Genomic DNA, 19,937 nt, shown 5'->3' with positions numbered 1-19,937 from the left:
CTGACCTAAAGCGACTTCAAGCCCACCACCAGATGCAGAGGGGACAGCCTGGCACAGATTTCTTCACCAGTGCCCACAACTGTGTAAGGTCAAATCCCTATAATTGTGTAAGGTCAGATCCTATAATAAATCCCTGTTTTTTGTCATTCTCATTAGTCTGCCTCTCTCATTCAACACCGACTCCTACAGGTGGCTCTAAGATTAATTCAGGGGCTCAACAGTGTTGAAGGACCCAAGTTCTTTTTTCTCTATCATCCTCGATGTGTTGGCTTTGGTCTAAGTTTGTCCTCATCATCACTATAGGAGGATGACAGCAGTTCTGAGCATTTCCTCCTCACAAAGTGCCCTATGCTTCTTTATAAAGGTTTTCTTTACAATGGCATCCTTAATACCTTACTTTATAACCTGTCACAACATTGCAGCAAATAAGATTAAACAAAACTATGCACAAGGTATGAGATGGTGAAGTGAAGGACAGCTGATAGAGAAAATAGGACCAGGTAAAATTAACACGCAATTGAGAGTTGGTTTTCTCCTGTAATCTATAGGGTTAAAATTTGATTAAGACGCAAAAATCTGTGTCAGGCCTTTTCTTTCTTATAAATTGATGATTAAAATTAAGGGAATAGATCATCAAGTCGGCTGGGCTATCCATTCTCTCCTTGCGTAAAAATTTATGTGGAAACCTAGATTCATTAAAAACTGGTGAGCAATATAACAATTGAGCCAGGAGAGGATCTTCTGAGCTGGAGTCACTTAGCTATGCAAACCAACTCCAGAGATAATAGTTCTCAGATTGACAGGGCCCTTTGCCCTAGGCAGTTTTAGAGACATTGAGATACTTACTCTGTGCGGTTCTAAGACCCAGTGTACTAAATCTAGTTGGTTCACCTTTATAACCATTTATATAAGACTAGAGTAAAAGAAGGACCTCACCCCACAAGGTGACTTTTCTCCCTTAGCTGGTCATGTGGTTTAGACCCCCCGATTTCATATTGCTGGTCACGGGATTGGGATCCTCCCCTGGCATTTTGCTACAATACTTATGTGGTTTTAGACCTCTTAGAGGAGAAACAAACAAGGGGGCCAGAGAATAGCGCCTAGGCATTAACCCCTAGGGATAACATCTAGGCCTCAGTTGTGTGGCAGCTCCCCTGAAAAGAAAAGCAGCAAAAGCAGATGAAGGGAAGCCATGGCTGACCTCAGGGCCAGCTGCACTGACAGATGACCCCCTGCTTTGGCACCACTCCCGGCCCTGGTGCTGACCGACCAAAAGGACACACCTAGGGAGCTGATGAATATTCTATTAAGATCCTCCCCTAATGTCCCCACCCTTAAAATCCCTTAGCACTGGTGTCCTAGCTTGCTCTACCTTCCAGCGGAGCCAGCCAGCCCCTGTCCCCACTCCTCCCACCCCTGCACAGTCCCCTTGCTCCTCTCTTTCTCCTAAGCTCTAAGGGACTCCATGACACTTGCAACAGGGGAGCCGTGGGCAGTGGCAGCTTGTCCTGGCCTCACCCCCTAAACCTGCCTCCAAGGTCCCCTTTCTTTCTGCATGACCAATAAATTCTTTCTTACTTGCTAAAAAACAAAATGAAATAAACAACAACAACAAAAGCTAGAGTATAATACCTTAGCAAATCAATTGCCTTGGTTTCTAGCTGTGGTTTTTCACCTTCTCACTTAAGGTGACTTCTGCTCCCACCTGCTCTTTCACCCATCATTATTAGTTGATCAGATTTTGAATTAGGCCTTGGTGATACATTTATACATTTTCCTCCAAATTCTTGGCAGAAATCTACCTCACTGTAGCCTCCTGGGCTGATAGCAGCAAGAATATAAATGACTGGGACAATTGTTTTCTAAGTTGAACTGGCATCTAGTCATTTATAATCTTGACACAGGTAGGCAGTCAGTGAATGATACTTAGGTCTTAGAAAGTGAGCATAATACTGGGAAAGGGAATGTTCACAAGACTTTCAATGCTAGGATGGGCCGGTCGTGGCAAGCCACCGCTGGACTTCCGGTGAAGAAAGGAGAGGGGAAGACACTGGATGTAGAGGATGCTTGTGCTGTGTTGCCACAGCCCTGTTTTCATGTCCTGTTCTGGCTATTGGTTCGGAAAGAGCAGAAAACCAAGATTAATGGACTATCTAAACGGCCGTTTTTATGTCAGGATAATAATTTTTATCTTAAGTATTTAACGATGGTAATGTTTTATTTTGGGTTTTTTTTTGTGGGGGGGAGGGAGAGTTTTAAGCTATTGTTCACATCTATAATCAGAGATCCATGACAAAGTTATAAATTAAGTAGTTATGAAGTCTGGGTTTTATCAGTAAATATTAATCTCCCTGTTAGATGTTCCTGAGTTTTTAAAAAGCTTATGCCACTCTTGGCTGTATATTAAATTCTGATTAATTGAACTAAAAAATAAAAGGTGTGCAACAAAAAGGAAGTACCAGTGGTACCTTGAGATACAAACAGACCAACATATGAATTTTTTTTTTAAGATATGAGCTGTGACTTGGTCCATATTTTTGTTCGAGATCCGAGCAAAATTCTGAGATACAAGTCGTGATTCGAGCAGCTGCCGCTAGTTGGCGCGTTGGCGCACGGGTTCAGTATCGGTAGTTTGATATACGAGTTGACTGACTTACGAGCTTGGTTACAGAACGAATTAAATTCGTATCTCAAGGTACCACTGTATATTCTCAAAATGTAATTTATAAGTGAACTATCAGTCCCCAAGCAACCTAGAAATGGCTGGAAGACTAGAAAAGGTCGGCAGTCTGAGTCTGGGCAGAAAGTGCAGTGTGCTTTTCTTCACGCTATCTCTGTATTTTTTTCACTTCTATACAACCTCATGTTTCCATCAGGAGTATAAGCATGTGGGTGCACCCTCGTATGCATAGTGCCGTCCTCTAAAATAACAATAGATGATAAGAGCAACCACTTATTTAAGCATGTAGATCCTGTGTAATTACAGACACTGGGAAATGCCTTATTGTATCTTTTTTCTATTATATTATCCTACAATCCTTCCCACCTTGTTTTCCTCCAAAGAGATTTTGAATGACAATGTGTGAATCAGTTAAAACTTCAATTACCTTTCTACAGTAGTATTCTTATACTATACATGGTTTAAGAAATAAAATGTCTTACCATGTTTTTTTCATTATCAGCATTGCTAGCCCTCGCATCAGAACATACAGAACTCCTTTCTATAGGAAAAAAGAGAACAAACTTAAAAAAAAAAATTGCAAACACTCGTTCTCCTTTATTCCTACCTCAGTCTATAGGCATATTTCAGAGATATTGCAGATTCTGTTCCAGACCGCCACAGTAAAGCAAATACCACAATAAAGTAAGTCACACAAACCTTTGGGTTTTCTGGGCATAAAAAGCTATGTTTACATTATTCTGTACTCTATTAGAGTGCAATAGCGTTATGTCTAAAAAAATAATGTACATACCTTAATTTAAAAATACTTTATCGCTCCTGGCCCAGTAGTTCAGTTGGTTAGAGCATTGTACTGACATGCCAAGGTTGTGGGTTTGATCCTCTGTGAGGGCGCAAACAAGAATCAACCAAAGAAGGCATAAATAGTAGAACAAAAAATCAATGTCTCTCTCTCTCTTTCTCCTCCCCTTCCTCTCTCTCTCTCTCTAAAAATTAATAAAATAAATATTTAGAAAATATACTTTATTGCTAAAAGATACTAACCATCATCTGAGCCTTTAAGCGAATTATAATCTTTATGCTGATGAAGGATCTTGTGCTAGTAATATTCAGGATCATAGGTCACCATAAGAAATATAATAATAATGAAAAAATTTAAAATAGTGGAAGAATTACCAAAATGTGACACAGACACGAAGTGAGCAGATACTGTTGGAAAAAAGATATTGCTAAGACTTGCTTGACACAGGGTTAACACAAACTCTCAATTTGAAAAAAAAACCCCAATAATATCTGCAAAGCACAATAAAATAAGGTATACCTGTAATTATGTTATTAGAGTCACCTTAGTTATTCCTCCTTTTGTATCTCTCTTTCAACAAACAACATTTAAAATGCATTCAATGTAGTCTGATTAGGCAGTGGCTCAGTGGATAGAGCACTGAAGTGGACACTGAGACCCAGGTTTTTATTTATTTATTTTATTTTTTCATTTTTTTCATTTTTTCGAAGCTGGAAACGAGGAGGCAGTCAGACAGACTCCCGCATGCGCCCGACCGGGATCCACCCTGCATGCCCACCAGGGGGCAATGCTCTGCCCATCCGGGGCATTCCTCTGTTGCATCCAGAGCCATTCTAGCACCTGAGGCAGAGGCCACAGAGCCATCCTCAGTGCCCGGGCCATCTTTGCTCCAATGGAGCCTCACTGCGGGAGGAGAAGAGACAGAGAGGAAGGAGAGGGGGAGGGGTGGAGAAGCAGATGGGCGCTTCTCCTGTGTGCCCTGGCCAGGAATCGAACCCGGGACTCCTGCACGCCAGGCCGATGCTCTAGAGACCCAGGTTTGAAATCCCAAGGTCACCGGCTTGAGCGAGGGCTCACCAGCTTGACCATGGGGTTGCTGGCTTCGGCGTGGGATCATAGAACTGGCTTAAAGCCCAAGGTCGCTGGCTTGATTGAGCAAGGGGTCACTCGGTCTGCTGTAGCCCCCCTCTCCCCAGTCAAGGCACATATGAGAAAGCAATCTATGAACAACCAAAGAGCTGCAACTACAAGTTGATGCTTCTCATCTCTCTCCCGTCTTGTCTGTCTGTCCCTCTCTCTCACTAAAAAAAAAATAAAAAAAAAAAAAAAAATTGCATAGAAATATCTCATCAGAAACAAACAGCAGTGAATTTTTATGGCTCATTCAGGTGCTCCAAAGTGACAATAGAGCCAATTCAACCAGGCCCCAGGAATCCCTGGATCTTTAGGATTGTTGACTCAATTCCTACCAACTGTTAACGAAAAAGAACCGCCAAGGAGGTGATGGTTAAAGCTGAGAGTGAGGATTAAGGAAAAGGTCAATGTCATTTTTCAAGAAAGTCCTTTTATTCCGGACTGAGCAGATGCTGTTGGAAAAATGCTGACATCTATGGTAATTTATACTTATTCTAGACTAAGGGCATTTTAAAACAGAGTAATTGAAAAGGAAATTTAAAAAGAAAACATTTGAACCATAGTCATCTGAAACTACAACCAGGGACCTGGAGGTAGGTGAGGTTTGTGGCTTTATAGTATAACAGCTTGAAATATATTTTCAGCCCGTCTAACTACAGAACTATAGAACATTCTTTTTTAAGAAAAGTGGCCAGTACCCTGACATTGATTTTGCTGATTCTCCTGACTGCTCCCTGGAATCAACATCCGTCCTGCTCTCCGCCCTGAGAAGCAGACCCGGATGGGTCTCCTCTGCGGCCCCTCGGGTCCCTCTGGCTTCGGGTGGGGTGGAGACCAAAGGGAGGCGTGAGCAAAATCAGGTGTTTATTCTTCCAGCTCCTTCCCTTTAGGATGACCTCGGTCTGGCCCTGCCCTTCAAGTGAGGTCACCCTCCTGACCAGACAGCAGATCTGATGCAACTTTCTCCGTGCAGGTTTTGGGAACTGCTCCCTATCCTCGTCCCTTTAGGTTTAGCTTTGCCAGGGCGCCAGCTGCTCCCAGCTCTGGCGGATGCGCTGTCTTCTGGGCTCCCTTTGCACACTTCGGAGAGTGCCAGGTGTCTTCCGTCAGGACCTGACCTATGCACGTGTCCAACAGAGAAACTACATTGTCATTCTTGAGCAGTATGTAGCACCTCTCTCTCCTCTAATTTGAACCCAATCTAATTGCAAGTATCATTGTATTAGGTCAAGGGTAACATTTGTGGGACAAACTTGATTCCCTTTGACCTCCTATTTTTTTACATCTGGCCACCTAGTACCAAGTAAGGGGACTAGCCTGTTTAATAGTACAGTCACAGGGCTAAAATGGGTAAAACTCATACCTTCAATAATGGTTTCTTCTATGATCAAATCCTCTAGCTTCTGCAGGAGTAAGAGACAGATATCAACCAGAGGAAGATGCATGACAACTATTTCAACCTCCCAGGACTCTCAGAGTCTTCTCCAGGGAATTATAGAATAAGGGAGAGCTTCTTAGGTCCTAGATCTACCTTTACCACTAGTTAGCTAGATCATCTTAGGTGGACATAAGTCTGTTTCACATGCCTACTTAGCATTTGAGCTAACATCTTGCATTCCAGTTTTCTGCAAAATATGGAAATAAGTTTTTTCTACACCTGGGCAGGTGAGTGGTGGAGAGGGGCAACCTCTCTCTAAAGCATCCACTTTTAAAGCATTGGATTATTTCTTTAGAACTATTTCTCAATGCAAGATAACTAGAATCATCCTGGCAATTATTTTACTGCCAGATTTAATTTTGTAAAATCTTTTTTAGTAAATACAAACTTAACTAACATGTAATGCCCAATTTCTTTACTCAATCCTCTTATTATTTATTGAAATAGTAGAAAAACTGAAATTAATGGCAGTATGCTGCACTGAGTGTGCTTATATATCGTATGGTGTGTCTCAGACCATTACACTCAGAATAAATATAGTTAGGTGGAAATGTAAGAGGATTTAAAAATATTTCTGATAAATTTTACAAATGACTTTCCAGAAAGTGCAGATCTGTTTCCATGTAGGTATGCAGCTCTATGTCATATCTCAGCCTCAATACCCGGGGACAGAACCCAAGTTTCCCTGAGATACTACCTTCGATAGAGTGGATGCATCTTCTTGATTTGAGGACTTTAAGTACCACCAACAGCACCCAGATCACTGAAGGCAGAATGATTATCCAGAGGGCTGTTTTCTGACTTGGCTCTAAATAAAACAAGGAATCTATAAGCTGAAAGAAAAATTTACCAAAAAATAAAAGAAAATGTGTGTGTGGATGGGTAGAGTATGCTTACAATTTTTAAAACTAGTTATTTCTGCCTCATGGGTGGCAGGCAAATTTCATATTCATGAAAACACCTTTTTTAGTGAGAAGACGAGCCCTGTCTGGACCAGAGACTTTTTTATGAGCATAAATAATACCTCCCAGTCTCACTGTCCCTATGTGGGGAACTTGTAAAACTTGTAATTTTCATGAATTTGGGGGTTAGGTGAGAGTTGGGAGAGAAAAAGAGTCTGAAAACCTGAGACGCATTGAGTCTATTATACATTTAAGTTTCTATTGTTTTATATTGTGATAAAAGAATTAATATAACTTTTACAGGCCCTGGCCGGTTGGCTCAGCAGTAGAGCGTCAGCCTGGCATGCGGGGGACCCGGGTTCGATTCCCGGCCAGGGCACATAGGAGAAGCGCCCATTTGCTTCTCCACCCTCACCCCCTCCTTCCTCTCTGTCTCTCTCTTCCCCTCCCGCAGCCAAGGCTCCATTGGAGCAAAGATGGCCCGGGTGCTGGGGATGGCTCCTTGGCCTCTGTCCCAGGCACTAGAGTGGCTCTGGTTGCGGCAGAGCGATGCCCCAGAGGGGCAGAGCATCGCCCCCTGGTGGGCAGAGCGTCGCCCCTGGTGGGCGTGCTGGGTGGATCCTGGTCGGGCGCATGCAGGAGTCTATCTCTCCCTGTTTCCAGCTTCAGAAAAGCACAAAAATAAATAAATAAATAAATAAATAAATAAATAAATAAATAAATAAATAAATAAATAAAAAAAATAACTTTTACAAAGGAATAACTATGACTACAAAATAGCCTCAGCCCAGTGTTCTACTGAGGCTACACGGAGGGTGCAGTTCCCCCTTGGCTGGGAGAAGCCAGGTTCCCGGAGAAATAGTGATGAGGAGTACAGAGGCGATGAGCAGACCCAAATAGGAGCCACCGTCTTCAGTGAGAGGTGACTGCGACCACAGGGATAATTGATACTGCTCGAAGCCTCACAGGAATAACTGGAGAAGCCTGAGCTTTCCCCAGCCTCGTTGTTGATACTAGAATTGTAATTAGTATTAAAGGAAGTAGGAACCCCACAAGTCAGAAACTTAGAGACCTAATGTTACCAAAGTCAGAACCTGATAATTAGAGCCCAAAGCCGAAATCAGGAAAAAAAATGTTAATGGCTATTAAAAAAAAATTGAACAGCTCTGTAGAATAGATGTTTTTTTTTATTAACATACTCTCATTTTATGTTTTACAATAAAAAATAGTGAACTCTCCACATATTTGTGTCATTCTGAAATTTTATAGCCATGTAAAGAAGAAACAATTAAGTAGAAATGTTTTGAATTTCCAGTGTTTCATATGCATATTTTTCCTCCTGATGATATCCTGCAAGGTACAGCTTCTCCACACTTTATCTGTGACCTTCAGTTTCCCATCTGTAAAGAGGTTTGCCCAAGGTCACATAGTAATTCAACAGCAGAATTTAGCAAGAATTATTTAATTCCATTTAATTCAGTGCAACCTTTATCTAGCAGATCTAAGCTCTAAGAATAGTAAGCACTCCTCTCGGGGCTTCCTTTCCAAATGTTACAACATATTCTGGACAAGGCAGCAACTAGGAAATTGCAATTCAGAGTAGAACACCAAGTTTCCTCGGAAGAGCGATGTCTAAAATACCAGGACTATTTGCCTTGTTCTCTTCCCTGCGGAGGTAGCTCCAGCTCCAGACCTCTTCCTGAGGGGCATGGGTGGGGAGAGTTTGAGCAGACCCTCCTCCAGTCTCAACTGGCCAGGGTTTGCTTGGGATTGAGAGGTTCCAAAAAGCTTATTTTCTTTATCAGAGATGTATTGTTCCTGAGGCTTCGCTTGGCGTTAACGGGAAATGAGACCTCTGGTTAGAAAAATGGGCTGCATGTGGTCTGCAGACGATTTCTTCCTGGTTATTTTTCTACACTTCAAAAGGAAGCTAACAGGCAACATTTTAAAAAACGGGATGCAAGCTTAACTGTATTTTACAGAAAACGAACACTCCTATTTTAGAGAAAAGTAGGAGCTCCGAATGCATCCTAGTTTTCAATATTCTCCAAGTGGCAGCTCTACAAAGGAAGTGTTATCACTGAGTGTGTAGAAACATCTATGTATTTGAAGACCACTGACCCTAAGGCCAACGCTCTGTTCTTATCTCCGAATCTCATTACATAGAATCACCAACCCTCCAAATGTTATTCCTACTGATTTTCACAACTAGAAGATGACAGAAAAATTTCTAAACCATATTTTACTGATTCAAATGTCTTTAAAAAAAGAATAAAAAGAGAGGCACCATGGTCTTCCATGATGTCTCCCATGATGATAGTGTAGGGGTGAGAAGATCAGCCATCCCCCCTAGAAAGTCAACTTAATGAGTTCACATTCCATTATGAATAGCTATCAATAGAGGTAGGAAATAAGCTGAATCAGGCATTATACTCAGTGTTTCAAATGTTCTTTGGTGACCCTGTCTACCAGGTTCACAGGCTCTGTTTCCCAGCATTTAGCAGAGCCCCCAGTTCTAACTTCCTACCATGCCCACAGGCTCAACTCTCCAAATCCTAGACCCTAAGTCACATATTAGCCAGTGGGAAACAGGAATTGAAGATGCTCAGCCTACAGAGTCACAAAACGCATGTTCCCTCTGAATTTCTGAAGCCCTAAAACTCTAAACTGGAAATCTTAAAGGAGAATTTTTTTTTTCAATGCAGGACTACTGTGTGATTGTTACCATCTTGATCAGAAGTATCCCTGTAGATAACAATTTCAGAAATACTAATCAAAGGTATTCGTTAAATGCCAACGTGATTTTCCTCTTTGTCATTCACAGTCTCTACTGCTATGGTCTAAACCAGGGGTCTTAAACTCGCGGCCCACGGGCCGCATGCAGCCCGCCAAACAATTTTGTGCGGCCCGCAGACTAATCCACGAAGTTCAAAATATTTTGGATAAAATTAAGTAAGCCTAGGGACCTACTTGTATTTTTCATTTCTCTAGCATCCTAGCTAGATATTAGCTTAGTTAACAGCAGTTGTGATGCGAACTACAGTTTCTGGTCGTTTTGTGACACTGAGTAAACTGCATGTACGATTGTGCTTGTTGTACTGATTTTTTTTGTTTTCAACTGCAGTGAGAAAAGTGTTGCGTAACAGTTGCCTTTTGTAGACCTAGTGCGGCCCGCCGAACGGCTGTGATCTTGCTCTGCGGCCCACATGCTGAGTTGAGTTTGAGACCCCTGGTCTAAACCCATTGTCCAACCCTACTTATAATACCCACATGCAATGTTTGGAAGGTGAGTTAAGTATATTTGCTTGAAGAAATATTGCACAAATATTCTTCACTGTTTGAATGACTAAGATCCCTCAAAATCAAAGAGATATCATTCTGATTTATTAGCTCTTTGTTCCATGAAAGTTGGGGTTCATCGATAATTTTATTTTGTGAGGAGCTCAGAAAGTAAGCCAGGATGGAGGAAGTTCCACTTTTTACCCTGGACCAAGTGACTACAATGTTTTGATTCAGTAGAAAAAAATAGTTTGCAGGTTTACATGAGAGTAAAACGTTCTCACTTTGCATTTTACAAAGGCCATCTAACAACAGTATAGAAAAAAAATCAATGAGTATAAATTTTTCAAATAAAATTTTCTTCTTCTTCTTCTTCTTCTTCTTCTTCTTCTTCTTCTTCTTCTTCTTCTTCTTCTTCTTCTTCTTCTTAGTATTATTATTATTAACTGAGAGGTGGGGAGACAGACAGATTCCTGCATGCATCCTGACCAGGATCCACCCAGCAAGCCCACTAGGGGGCGATGCTCTGCCCACCTGGGTCGCTGCTCCGTTGCTCGGCAACGAGCTATTTTAGTGCCTGAGGCAAGGCCATCAAGTCATCCTTAGCGCCCTGGGCCAACTTGCTCAAACCATTCAAGCCATGGCTGCAGGAAGGGGAAGAGAGAGAGGGATGGAGAAAGGGAGGGGGTGGAGAAGCAGATTGTCACTTCTCTTGTGTGACCTGATCAGGAATTGAACCTGGGACTTCCACAAGCTGAACTGACATTCTACCACTGAGCCAACCAGCCAGGGCCTTAAATGAATTTTTTAAGTACTCTTAGAGACACATTTAGAAATATCATTGAAAATAGCTTTTTTTTTTTTTTATAGACTCACTGAGTCTTTTTTTTTTTGTATTTTTTTTTGTATTTTTCTGAAGCTGGAAACGGGGAGAGACAGTCAGACAGACTCCCGCATGCGCCCGACCAGGATCCACCCGGCACGCCCACCAGGGGCGATGCTCTGCCCACCAGGGGGCGATGCTCTGCCCACCAGGGGGCGATGCTCTGCCCCTCCGGGGCGTCGCTCTGCCGAGACCAGAGCCACTCTAGCGCCTGGGGCAGAGGCCAAGGAGCCATCCCCAGCACCCGGGCCATCCCTGCTCCAATGGAGCCCCGGCTGCAGGAGGGGAAGAGAGAGACAGAGAGGAAGGAGGGGGGGTGGGGGGGGAGAAGCAAATGGGCGCCTCTCCTATATGCCCTGGCCGGGAATCAAACCCGGGTCCCCCGCACGCCAGGCCGACACTCTACCGCTGAGCCAACCGGCCAGGGCCTGAAAATAGCTTTTTGAAAAGCAATTAGACACCTGACCAGGCACAGTGGATAGAGCATCAGCCTGGGATGCTGAAGAACCAGGTGTAAAACCCCGAGGTCACCGGCTTGAGCGTGAATTCACCTGGCTTAAGCGTGGGGTCACTGGTTTGAGCGTGGGATCATAGCTATGACCCCATCGACGCTGGCTTGAAGCCCAAGGTCACTGGCTTGAGCAAGGGGTCACTAGCTCGGCTGGAGCTCCAGGTCAGGGTATATATGAAAAAGCAATCAACAAACAATGAAGGTGTCGCAATGAAGAACTGATGCTTCTCATCTCTCTCCCTTCCTGTCCATCTGTCCCTGTCTGTCCCCCTCTCACTAAAAAAAAAAAGAAAAGGAAAAAAAAAGCTATTATATATATATGTGCTGTTGAGTTTCTTAAAAGAAAAGTTTTACTACCATTATTTTAAAGCCTCCCTTCAAGGTGAAGTTAAGGTATTCGAGGAGGCCTAAACTTGGGGCAGCTAGGAGGTAACACCACCTGGGTTTTAACTCCTACACCCTGAAAAGAGCACTCAAACATGGGCACCCAATATTAACATTGCGACCAGTTAACAACCTTGCAAACTTCACTGCCTGCTTCTGTTGACCTCTCAAACCACTGGTGTTCCCCAAGACTCCACTAGTTGTCTCTTACTTTTATGGTCTCAATCATTTCTTATTCTCTTTCTAGACAAAGTGTCTTTCCTTGTGCATAAGAAGTACATTTCCAAGTATGTGTAAATAGTCCCCCACTGGACTGAATGTTTTTGGAGCAGGGACTGTGCTAGGTATTCTGGGCTCACCCCCTGCTCCCCACCCCCCGATTTAGCTCCATCTTGTCCTTCCTGTTCCGTAGTTCTATAGGCTGACTGCTATGGACGGCCATGGATTGTTCCTTCTGACTCTAGACTCACCTAGTATTTAGCCCACCAGCAAGAGAATATGCCAAAATTCAAGTCCAGGATCTTTCTGATGCTTCCAGCGCTTCTTTGGCTCCACACCACCTTCAGGACCCTGTTCAAGCTCCCCTGTTCAGCGCTTCTTTGGCTCCACACTACCTTCAGGACCCTGTTCAAGCTCCCTGTTCAGTGCTTCTTTGGCTCCACACCACCTTCAGGACCCTGTTCAAGCTCCCTGTTCAGCACTTCTTTGGCTCCACACCACCTTCAGGACCCTGTTCAAGCTCCCTGTTCAGTGCTTCTTTGGCTCCACACTACCTTCAGGACCCTGTTCAAGCTCCCCTGTTCAGTGCTTCTTTGGCTCCACACTACCTTTAGGAGGACCCTGTTCAAGCTCCCCTGTTCAGCGCTTCTTTGGCTCCACACTACCTTCAGGACCCTGTTCAAGCTCCCCTGTTCAGTGCTTCTTTGGCTCCTCACTACCTTCAGGACCCTGTTCAAGCTCCCTGTTCAGTGCTTCTTTGGCTCCACACCACCTTCAGGACCCTGTTCAAGCTCCCCTGTTCAGTGCTTCTTTGGCTCCACACTACCTTCAGGACCCTGTTCAAGCTCCCTGTTCAGTGCTTCTTTGGCTCCACACCACCTTCAGGACCCTGTTCAAGCTCCCTGTTCAGTGCTTCTTTGGCTCCACACTTCCTCAGGACCCTGTTCAAGCTCCTTCGCAAGGTGTAGAAGGCCTTTCATCTGGGTTTTGCTATCCTCTCCAGCCTTATCTTTTGATAATTTAGCCTTTCTGTCAACCACTTAAACTTCCAGAAATCCAGCGATATTTACTCCTCTATGCTTTTACACATAATTTTTTTAAACCTACGGTAGAATGCTTATGGTCTTCTAGAATTTCCTATAAGTCTTTTAAATTCTGCTCTTATGCAACTTCCTTAAACATATATTCTTAGCTCTATTTATAACCAACCACAGTGAACAGAATTAATTGCTCCCTTTGTATGCACCATTTTTAGTTGAGTTTTTTTTATAATTTATACTAGATGCTATAGATTCAGAAATAAAAGTCCATTTTTCTAAACTGACAATCTGAGAATGACAATCCTTACTTAGCATATAATAAATCCTCAAGACAAACCACATGCAGCCTAAGGCTTCAGGACACTTAATTCTGAACAAACATGAGAAAATGCAATTTCCCTAGAAAATATTTACAATTTAATATTAACATTTTTATTGTTTACCATGTTTCCATTTTTGCCTGGCTGGTAAGGAGTGGACAATGGTGACCATGCCTTTAGCACTCAAATCATATGAAAGATATGAAACACTTACGATTTTAGTTTCTTCTCAATGAGCATTTTGAGAATATAAAACTCAGGAAAAGAGAAGGCCAAAAAAGATAGCTAGCCTCCACTTTCCCTATAAAATCGAGATTTACAAAAAAATCTTACTTTGCTTCTAATGAAATATAAAACAGCATTTTTCCTTAGAATTGGATAAGTAGTGTCAAAATTTTATTTTCCTTAATTTTCTTAAACACTAGGTTATATGGAGGTTGATCAGAGTTTGACTTTATTCAAATAAATGAGAGAAAGGAGTGTTAAAAACTGCTCATGCAATGATAGAAATGAAATAATACTTGTTAATTTTTGTTTAGTTGAAAGATTGGCAAGAATCAGAGGTTATGACCAGATAATAGACAAGTATTCTTTCCTCTCCTCTGATCTTTTAAAGTACAATGCAGGTAGCAAATCCTCTTTAGAGGATGAACCATAGAGAAATACAGTGCTATTTATGAATGGATTTGCTACTTTCCATTTCACAAGTGTTTTCCTTCAACTCATAAACACCTAGTAAGGTTAGAACTGCCTCCATTTTATCAATGAGGAACTAAAGCTCAGATGTAAAAAAAAAAAGATTGCTTTAGGTAATACGACCAGTAAATATTAGACCTGGGACTCCAGTCCTGGTTGTGTAACAGCCACAGATACATTTTCTTTCTTTCGTGTTCTTTTATTCCTTGTAAATCAATCCCTGTTCCCCCACTACCACCCTCTGATGTTGCACATATATACAGGAATGCCCCATGAAGCCTGCCTTTCATTGTCCATCTCCCTGTCCATGTTCGCTTCAGCCATGGATTTTCTTGTTCTTTTTTTTTTTTTTTTTTTAGTTTTTATTCATTGATTTGAGAGAAAAAGAGAGAGAAATATCCATTTTAGTTCTACTTATTTATGCATTCATTGGTTGCTTCTTGTATGTGCCTCAACCAGGCATCAAACCTGCAACCTTGGCGTATTGGGATGATGCGCTAACCAATTGAGCTACCCGGCCAGGGCCCAGCCAGGGATGTTCAATAGTACATTCATAAGATAAATGCAATCCTGTGATAGTTACTCTACTTTTATAATAAAAAGGATCAAAAGACCCATTTTTCCTCCATATTGCTTTCAGACCCAGGTGTATTATATACACTTGTCATGTGAGAAGTGGTTCAGGATAAACACTTGACATGCCACATATTAAGAAGCTGTGTTCCTCTGTTCATACTTCAGTACAGGTGTGTACTGCTGTGGGGGAGAAAAAAAGGCACACAAGAAACTGACATCATTAGTTTCCTTTTAGGTCATCTGTGTAGAACATCTATTATTTTAATACCCCCCAAAATGAAAAGCTAAGATTTCTGAGCAAAATTTGGCCATTACTGAAAGGAAAAACAAAACAAAAACTGTAGAACCTTAACCCTGTCAAAAGTGCAAACATTCATGTACGTCCTCATGCCTCCTGACCATCCAGAGTAGGACCGTACAAAAATTTTTATTTTAAAAATGTGTAAGGCAACATTAAAAAGGGCAAATGTATGTTCTTCTTGTTTCCATAAATTGGTTATCAAACAAACACAATTTTAAGTTCATAAAACTGTAACTGGAACTAATTTTATTTTTTGGAAAAAAAAATTCACTCCTGGGGGTCAGCGAGCATGAAAAAAAACTTACTACTCAAAGGGTTAAGGTAGTGTGCGGTTATCTACAAGTGAAAAAGGGCATTCGTGAATAGATGGCAACTAGCAATCTCTACTCACTATAAAGAGTACTAGAAAAAATCTAATGGCTCACTGAGCAACCAAAATGTGGGTGTTGAAGTCTATAAACTAGAGCTCACGCAGCACTCTACTTTTCAGGCACTGGCTCAGCACTGTGATGCTGTTTATACATGACCCTTAACTTTTTGAGTCAAGGTCTGGAGCAGCTAAATAAGACAGAGGGAGAAGAAATAGTGCTGGATAAGACAATCCATTAGAAAATGCTCTTCCCCCCAATAAATAAATTGATAGGTAAATACAATTTATACATAAAAGAGATAAATACAGTTGACCAGTGGACAACACACTTGTAAACCACACGGGTTCACTTACATGAGGATAATTTTCAACTGCTCTGCATGATTCAAACCCATGTTGCTCAGGGTCATCTGGCCATTGGGAATCCACGTGTGCAAAGGGCTGACTTCAGTATTAGATGTTCATGGTGGTCTGCACCTCTAATCCTTGTGCTCGCCAATGGTCAACTGTATATAGTATTAAAACTAACATCATTCAGAAAACGGAAAAATGTCATTTAAGTCAATAATTCAATATTTTTTAAGCTATCATATTGGCATAAATTTTTATGATTGATGATACTAGGTGTCGATAAGACTAAAGGGAAATTGTGTGCTCTTATACTGGAAATGTTTGAGTATCTACCAATGGGTGAATGGGTGTATCAATTATAGCATGTCTATACTATAAGATACTATTCATTAAAAATAAGGTAGATTCATATGTATTGACTTAGAAGGAAGCACATAGCATGTCAAATTAAGAAAAAGAAACTTCAGAAAAACAGAATAGTGCCATTGTTATGTTTTATAAAACCTTATATGAACACTTAACTCCCACCTTTAATATGACTTTGTGATTTGCTAGCTGTTGTTTCTACGTAGCACAAGTAAATTCCTTCATCCAGAAGGCTAAATCTTCTGTAAGATAGGGAGGCACAATCCATCTTGAATTTCACTGTGGAAGAGGGTATCTTGTTTGAGGTCTTGCGTTTTCAAATGGTCACTGTCTTTGTAGAATGTGTAAAAATTGTTACCTTAATTCCTCCAGTAAATTAGGACTTTGGGCTCACTCTCAAATGAGCAAAGGAGAATTACATGTTCATCAAGTCTTCCAATGACTGTTTGCTCACTCATAGTACTAAAATGATTGAAGAAAGCTGAAAAGACTGTGTACAAAATCAAGAGCAGTTATGAAGAGAGTTAGTGATGGGTGGTTTTCAAGGGTTATTTTAGGACTACCTAGAAGAACTATCTTACATCAGCAGCCTGATCATTAAAAGACCACATCATGAAGAAGCCTTGCTAGTCTAATTACTAGAACCAAGCCATGGAACTCTGTGTTTGAGTTACAGAGACTTTCAGTAGAATATCTGTTTGATTCATTGTAGCTATGAGAATTGTCAACAGCCTAAAGCATAGAAACACTAGCTTGCTCCCACCTTGATCAATAGTCTCATCTCTCCTCTGATCGTGGCCTGCTATAGTTATGGGAAATTATGTGTATTATGTAATAAAAGATTCCTGTTGATTTTTATTCCCTGAACACATTTACTTTTAATACCTGCTATAACAATAACAAACTAGTTTATCCAGCTAGCTAAAGCCAGCAGACCCTAAAAGATTAGAAAGACTTAACTTGGTTGGGTTGGAAATACTTGTGCATATAGAAGACAATGCTGGGTTCAGAAATCTGTTAGGAATATGTAGACCAGAGGTCCCCAAACTACGGCCCATGGGCCGCATGTGGCCCCCTGAGGCCATTTATCCGGCCCCCACCACACTTCCAGAAGGGGCACCTCTTTCATTGGTGGTCAGTGAGAGGAGCATAGTTCCCATTGAAATACTGGTCAGTTTGTTTATTTAAATTTACTTGTTCTTTATTTTAAATATTGTATTTGTTCCCATTTTGTTTTTCTACTTTAAAATAAGATATGTGCAGTGTGCATAGGGATTTGTTCATAGTTTTTTTATAGTCCAGCCCTCCAACGGTCTGAGGGACAGTGAACTGGCCCCCTGTGTAAAAAGTTTGGGGACCCCTGATGTAGACATTAGTTTCAAGTGAGAGGGTGCACGGGCAGGAGGAGCCCAAAATGGAAAATGAAGTGACTCATTTATTTTGGTTTTAGGACAACTCTCAGTATATTCTTTTATTTTTACTTTTTATTTATTTATTTTACAGAGACAGAGAGAGAGTCAGAAAGAGGGATAGACAGGGACAGACAGACAGGAAGGGAGAGAGATGAGAAGCATCAATCATCAGTTTTCCATTGCGACACCTTAGTTGTTCATTGATTGCTTTCTCATATGTGCCTTGACCGTGGGGCCACAGCAGACCGAGTAACCCCTTGCTTGAGCCAGCGACCTTGGATCCAAGCTGGTGAGCTTTGCTCAAACCAGATGAGCCCGCGCTCAAGCTGGCAACCTCGGAGTCTCGAAACTGGGTCCTCTGCATTCCAGTCCGATGCTCTATCCACTGCGCCACTGCCTGGTCAGGCAACTCTCAAGATATTCCATGAGTTAATCAAAACTAGTTAAGAAATATTTTTCTGAATGTAAATGCAGAAGTTCAATTCTCCACCTCAGAAGTTGATTTTAAAAACCAAATCAATTTATCCTAATTAACGTTTTTGTGAAGAAATTTTACTTAGTCATTTCATAATCATTGAAGCCAGCATCCAGGTTCTTCGACCATTTCACAACACATTTTAAACAGATTGTGTGCCCCATGTGTAAATTCTATGATAGAAGTTCGGAAAAGGAGCTCATCTATGGACAACGTAGTAAATGCCTTTGGACATGGCCGAGCCCACACAAGATCGGGAAGCGGGTGCTCGTGTTGTCTTGACACAAAGTCTCTTTCCTCTGCCTCCTCCTCTGGGGCTGTTTCCACTTTGCATATCCTACTTCTCTTCTTCAGAGAGATTTAGCTTATTTCTGTACAAAGTGTTAGAGGGATGTGGTATTATGCTGAGAGAAAGAAATGAAACTGTGGGATAGAAAAAGAGTGGTTTCATTGACCTTCTTAATTGTTCTACTAACTACCTCTAATATTTTATCAGTTAATTAAAAATACCTGTCATAGGACCTAGCAAAGCTGATAATGCCTTCTGTTAAGTAATGAGTAAGCACCAAGCTACAGTTAAAAAAAAAAATCAATCAACCAATCAATCAAACTTGCCCTTCTTATGATTTCATATCTGGTTGCAGACAGTAGATTAGAAAGAGCCTTAATCAGAGTAGACAGGAAAAATAGGATTAAAAAATTTTTTTTAATCTATTGATTCATTTTAGAGGGAAGAGAGAGGCGGGGGAGGAAGAGAGACAGGAAGAAGAGGGGGAGGAGCAGGAAGCCTTAACTCCCATATGTGCCTTGACCGGGCAAGCCCAGGGTTTCAAACCAGTGACCTCAGCATTCCAGGTCGATGCTTTATCCACTGCACCACTGCAGGCTAGGTGAGAAAATATGATTTTTAATCTTCATGCAGACTTCCATTCTGTTCCCTATTTCTCACTGGCTGATCTTCCAGAAAAGTTCACAATGCTATGGCGACAAAGGCCACAGCCATCTTGTACTGCCTGCTCGTGTTCCTATCTAATATACTAATCACTAACTATGAGTGTATTATAAAGACACTTGAGATCTGCATAGAGATGTTATAAGGATGAGGAAGAGAGCAGCTGCCTGTGCCTTCATGTCTTATAGAGGCCATGTTAGTTATCCTATCAAAAAGGCGCAAAATATGCATTTTTAATGAATTTTAGGAGCAAACAGGAATTGGAAAAGAAAGTGTCTGACTATAGTAGATTATTTAAATAAAATATGATACATCCACACAATTTTTCTGCAGCCATTAAAGATGACATTGTAAAAGATGGTTCTATGGCATAGAAGGAAGTGCTCAATTTATAGGAGAAAAATAAGATTACAGTGCAACTTTTAAGTAGCACAGTCCCTTTTTAAAAGCATACACATTTCTGCACGTAGGAGACTGGCATGACATATCACTAAATACACACTAGAATGTTAACTCTGAGAAGCAGGGTTTCATCTAAAACAGTACCTGCTATATAGCAGGTACTGAAAAAAGGCTGTTGAATGAATAAAGATTTGGTATACATCCAACAGTAGTTCTCTGGAGAATAATATTTGTCTGTTGTTTTTAACACTTTCTACAATGAACATGTACTGCTTTTACAGTAAATATACTAAAACCAAATTCAATTAAATATTAAATGCCAGTGATATTAGCTATGGTGTTATTTATAATCACACATAAAAACCAATTAAAATAAAACCTGGAGACATTTTTAAATGTCCAATAATACTGCAAATTATAAGGCAACCATTAAAATCATGGTTT

The 19,937-nt window shown here is 41.3% G+C and overlaps 1 protein-coding gene across 1 annotated transcript; it reads right to left on the bottom strand.

Moving 5' to 3' along the window:
• Positions 1-5,606: 5,606 nt before the first annotated feature.
• Positions 5,607-19,270, bottom strand: HHLA2 (HHLA2 member of B7 family). The gene is given in 13 exon segments (XM_066346910.1): positions 5,607-5,734; positions 6,752-6,862; positions 10,223-10,540; positions 14,572-14,621; positions 14,831-14,907; positions 14,909-14,953; positions 14,956-15,005; positions 15,008-15,044; positions 16,409-16,445; positions 16,447-16,514; positions 16,516-16,714; positions 17,158-17,189; positions 19,211-19,270. Coding segments are annotated over 13 exon segments (1,212 nt in total).
• Positions 19,271-19,937: the final 667 nt, after the last annotated feature.

This window comes from Saccopteryx leptura, chromosome 8, assembly GCF_036850995.1.
Source record: "Saccopteryx leptura isolate mSacLep1 chromosome 8, mSacLep1_pri_phased_curated, whole genome shotgun sequence".
Taxonomy (NCBI): Eukaryota; Metazoa; Chordata; class Mammalia; order Chiroptera; family Emballonuridae; genus Saccopteryx; species Saccopteryx leptura.
Note: the sequence above shows the minus strand (reverse complement) of the source record. Positions and strands in the feature narration are given on the sequence as shown.